The 5,378-nt window shown below is 41.5% G+C and overlaps 1 protein-coding gene across 1 annotated transcript; it reads right to left on the bottom strand.

Moving 5' to 3' along the window:
• Window positions 1-512: 512 nt before the first annotated feature.
• LOC309717913 (uncharacterized protein) lies at window positions 513-3,930 on the bottom strand. Its single transcript, XM_082552824.1, has 8 exons — window positions 3,781-3,930; window positions 3,429-3,529; window positions 3,229-3,313; window positions 2,849-3,033; window positions 2,686-2,776; window positions 2,448-2,583; window positions 1,881-2,120; window positions 513-806 (listed from the first exon to the last, which is right to left on the bottom strand). The coding sequence occupies exons 2-8, from the start codon at window positions 3,495-3,497 to the stop codon at window positions 749-751; spliced, it is 864 nt and encodes a 287-aa protein (XP_082408950.1). The 5' UTR covers window positions 3,498-3,529; window positions 3,781-3,930; the 3' UTR covers window positions 513-748.
• Between the last annotated feature and the right edge of the window lie 1,448 nt (window positions 3,931-5,378).

The raw sequence follows: 5,378 nt of genomic DNA, 5'->3' as shown, positions 1-5,378 counted from the left end.
GGGCCCGGTGGTGCCAGTGTCCGGCAGCCTCGCCTCTTTCAGTGCACCCCAGGGCAGCTGTGACTACAATGTAGCTTGCCATCACCAGTGTGTGAACATATGGATCACTAAATGTAGTGTAAAGCGCTTTGGGGTCCATAGGGACTAAGTAAAGCATTTCTCTTAGCATTAGAGAAACGAGTACTTTTTAGCAGACTTAAACTAGTTCATCAAACAATCATCAGTTACTTGGTAACACATTAACCTTCATACAGCACTGTTTGTTGAACTGATGTTTTTATTGTGAATGGGAAATTGATATCGATTCACAAGCAAGATGCATGTGTAAATGTACCATTATGCTGCAGTGTCAGATTGATGATGCTGTTCTGTATTCACCTGGTCCTCTAGTCCAACGGTCCCCAACCTTTTTTTGCGCCACGGACCGGTTTATGCCCGACAATATTTTCACGGACCGGCCTTTAAAGTGTCGCGGATAAATACAACAAAATAAAACTACCGTAGTACCGGTACCGAAAAAAAGAAGATTTATTCATAACACACATGAAAAGACCCAGGAAAACAGAATTAACGATAAAAACGATAACAAAATAACGCTAAAAACCGATAAAAACCCTGAAAACCATACATTTCACACCCGAGCCTCAACTCTCGCGGCCCGGTACCAAACGACTCACGGACCGTGGCCCAGGGGTTGGGGACCGCTGCTCTAGTCGATGGCGAGCTTGGTAAGATGTATGTATTTTTGTTACTCCCATGCCATTAGTAGTTTGTGGAAAGGTACAAAAGCCCCGTATCCAGGTTTGCTGGGGGAAAAAAGGAGATTAAGTTACTATTCAAACAGACTATACGTTAGAAAATCACACTTATATTTATAATTTTAATATTTTAGATGTCGCGGAGGTCGTGTGTTTGTTATTGTTGTTTTGTTCTTTTGCAGTCTCGTAAAAAAATACTACATTTAAGTAACATTTCCAAATGCAGTCAGTCAAGTTTGTCATTGTAAGAAAGTGAGTTCACATTACAAGGTTGCACCTCATGCCTTTAAAGACAGCTAAGATGACCTGACAGCTGCATGTGCAGCACAGTGCAGCACAGTCCTAAAAAAATACCCAACAGCCACTTCATTAGGCACACCTTGCAGTTTTATGTTGGACCTTCTTTTGCCTTTGGGAATGCCTTACTTCTTCATGATATGAAGTTAATAAGCTGTAAGAAATATTCTTCAGACATTTTGGTCCATATTCACAGATAGTTGCTGCATATGTGTCAGCTGCACATCCATGATGCAAGTTTTCCATTTCACCACATCCAAAACATGGTCTATTAGATTGAGATCTGGTGACTGTGGAGAACATTTGACTATAGTGAACTCATCTTCAGGTTCGGTAAACCAGTTTGAGATGATCTGAGCTGGAAGCAACCATCAGACGATGGGTACAGCGTGGTCAGTGACATGGTCAGCCACATTTCTCAGGTAAGCTGTGGCACTTGAAAGATGCATATGTAGTCTCTTGGTGTTGCTTCAAGGTTCAACATGTTATGTATTCAGAGATTTTCTTCTGCTTTCATATCATTTAATGTAAACCCTTGAGATGGTGAAATATTGAATTATGGAATATCAAATCCATCAAAGTTAATGTATTAATACATTGTGTAATTGTGTGAAAGAATGGTGCTTAAGGTAAATACACTTCAAAACAAATGTAAAGGTTTAGAAGCATTTGAATTTAAATAGATACTGAGATTATTGTAAAAAGCATTACTTAGTGCACACATCCAAATCGCAGTACATTACTAAATGTCAAGGTGCACAACCTTAGAGCAAAAACATATACATGTTGCTTGAGTACGGCTGGTAGGAAAATGACATTGGTTACCATTCAAAGTAGCTGTGTCCCAGGTGGCTCCCATCACATAGCCCTGAATCAGGAGTTTGCAGCTCAACTCCAAGGTGGAGATCTACCTCCCCCTGCAGGTGACCGAGGAAACGAACTATTCCTGTGCTGATCCTCCCAGATGGCAGCATGATCCTGACCCGATGGCCTAGCTGTAAGTCCATCGGGGAGTGAGGAACAAAAACTCGATGTGGCCCTTGAGATTTCCTCCATGATCTCACACTGCAGAAAGAAAACTTCTCTTAGTGAAAGAAAATTACACACATCGATAAATCAGGAATTATGATCCTAAAATATATTCCATGTAATGAATAAATTTGCTTTTGGAACTATATTTTGAATATACACCCTGTGCATTTCTTAAGAGGGAAGATTATAACTGTTGCCGAACGATTTTTTACATAATACATTTTCAATAGGACACAGGACCTCACATGACTCTGAAATGGTCCCTGCTGTTTCCACTGTTTGCCGTTAAACTTCTGAGCATAGATATAAGAATATTTTTTTATCCAACTCTCTGCCAAACCGTTTCTTTGAAAGCAATACCTCGAGGCTGAAGTTGAGGAGGAGGAAGGTCTTGAACTCTGTGCTGAGGATGAAGATAACTGGCTGCCTGACAAACTGCATTCATAACTATCACTTCTTGATGACATGTCAGACCTTCTGCGCTGATGGAGGCCGCCTGCACGTGAGACATTAGCAGCTGATATCATGGCTAAATACAAAAGGATGCGCATATGAAAATTTGTTCTGTTATTGCCATAATTGTGTTACTGCCATTTACCTGAATACTCTTCAAATGCTTCTCCATTGTCCACTCCTGACTCTCCCTGGTCACTGTAACTGCCCACTTTCACCAACACTCCAGACTCCAGCTGAGGGAAAGGAGGCAAAGGTATAATTACAGAACCTCAGCCACCCACACACAACTTCACACACAAACACACCTGATTATGCAGCTCTTCCTGTTTTCTCTTCAGCTCTGTAAACCTCCTTTCCCATGATGCTCTCTCACAAGCAATCCTGGTCTTCAGTGATAGCACCTCTTTTTCAGTTTTGGTCAGTCTCTTCTGGAGGGCAAATGTACGGTCAGGGCTACCTGGTATGGCGGCAATCCTGTTATTTTCGGCACCTGACAAATAACATCAAATAAGGTAATCATCTAAATCTGCACATTAGCAAAGGGGATGTGAAGTAGGATTACATAAGGAGGAAGAGAGGCTTTAAGAAAATAAACTGTGAAATTGAGTGTTTAACAGTTGACTAAATATTTTTAAGATATTTTAAATGTGCTGGTGATCACTCTTTGATTTTATGAGTTTCTTACCCACAACTTGTTTCAACTCATGGCTTTTGCCCTCTGTAATGGGGTTTTCCCTCGGTAAGAATCTGATAGCATTGTATGGACATATCTGCAATGCAGATCAACACTGATTAAATTTTTTATAATCACCACTTACAAGAGCCTTCATTAAACTGTGATGTAAGCAGATTACCCAGATGTGAATATAATGAGCATACACTCACCCAAAGGAACCTGCAGGTGCAGAGTATCCCTTTGACTGCCCACGTAAACACAGCCCATAGGACTGTCATGTTAAAGCACCGTCCTCTCACATTGTGCTATCCTGAGCAGACAAAGGAATTGTTTTTCTTTAGTACAGTAAGTACTACAGCTGAAAGATTATATCTTTACAAAAGAGTGGATTTGGTTACAGAAAACTCAAGGCTAGTTGTAGGTTTTCTAAGAAAAAAATGGGTTGTACCATCTGTAGGTCAATGCTACCAGGCTATGCCCTCGTAACACATAAACACACTCAAAAACCACATTGAAATTAAAATGTGGTTGAAAGCTTATGACTTCGAGCAGGACACTGACCTTTTGCAGAAGCTTAACTGAAGGCTAGAAGTCATAGGGAAATGGTAGCTTCCATCTCTGCTAAAAGGGCCTCTGTCCCAGTCTATGGTGAAGGCTAATGTGCCACACAGGGCTCACTGACCTGTTGCTATGTGCCAGCTCTGTGTGAGCGCTGCTGACGACCGCCCGGGAGGTAAATCTAGTCTAATCTTCTTAGTCGTGCAGTTACACTATCTGGTTGTATCCAAGCTGCTACATATGGTTTACTGAGTCTGATAAACAATGTGAATAAGCCTCTACATTTAGTGCAACTGTTACATCTGTTGGAGGAATAAGGATTCAGTATCATCACCCATCTGTTTAGTCTGTCTGTTGTCAAACTGGAGAGGTCATCCTTAATATTGATACAAAAATCTCCTTTCTTACTGTGTTTTCACTCTGCATTTGGCCAAGATCAGTGTCACTGCTGGTAGCATGAGGTGATACCTGGACCCTACAGAGGTGGCACAGGTAGTCCAAATGCTCCAGGATGGCACATCGATACGTGCGATTGCCAGAAGGTTTTCTATGTCTCCCAGCACAGTCTCAAGAACATGCAGGAGATTCCAGGAGACAGGCAGTAACGTAGGAGAAACTAGGAGAAACAAGGCTGTAGAAGAACGTTAACCCATCAGGTGCAAGGATGAACAAGATGAGCACTACGAGAGCCCTACAAAATGACCTCCTGTTAATGTCTCTGACCAAACAATCAGAAACAGACTTAATGAATGTAGCCTGAGCACCCGACCTTCTGTAACATGGTTCAGCATGATGTGTTTTTGGTGGATCAGTAATGTTCTGGGCTGGCATATCCATGGAGGGAGGCACAGACAGGCTGGTCAACAACGCCCTGTCTGACATTAGGTATTGGGACGATATTAATGGATCTATTGTTAGACCATACACTGGTGCAAAGATATGAACACAGAATCAATCTTCCCTGGGAATTTTCTCTTTTTTTCTCTACCTCTTGCAAAATGCCGCCTCAAGTTTCAGGGCAAACTAATTAGTCTGATACACAGCTGGTGAGTCACTGTAGATGTTGCTAGGAGAATAACTAAGCACTTGCGTTGCCACTCCCTAGCAGTTTTCATGTCTCTGTGCACAGTCTGATCATTTATAATAGATGTGACTAAAAATATTATGTTTTATAGAAACTTAAAAAAAAAAGAAAAGAGGAACACTTTGAAAACACATCAGATCTCCAGCATACCAGAGATCCAGCATATCCAATATGCTGGATCTCTGGTATGGCCTGGGTAATGTGTTTGAAATGAAAGAATGACACATTGTTTGATGGAAATTAAATTAACAGCCTACAGATGGTTGAATTCAAAGAAACCCCCAAAATATAATAGAAAAAGTAATGTGGCAGGCAAGTCCATTTTGCTGAAATTTGATTACAGCAACTCAAAATGGTACTCAATAGTTTGTATGGTCCCCACATACTTGTGTGTGTGTTTGCCTGACAACACTGGGGCATGGTCCTAACAAGACAACAGATGGTGTCCTGGGAATGCCCTCCCAGGTCTGGACCAGGACTGCACTGAGCTCCTAAACAATGTGAAGTGCAACCTGGT

The sequence above is a fragment of the Aulonocara stuartgranti genome (genome assembly GCF_965226115.1).
Source record: "Aulonocara stuartgranti genome assembly, chromosome: 11".
Lineage (NCBI taxonomy): Eukaryota > Metazoa > Chordata > Actinopteri > Cichliformes > Cichlidae > Aulonocara > Aulonocara stuartgranti.
This window is presented reverse-complemented; position numbering and strand designations above follow the sequence as displayed.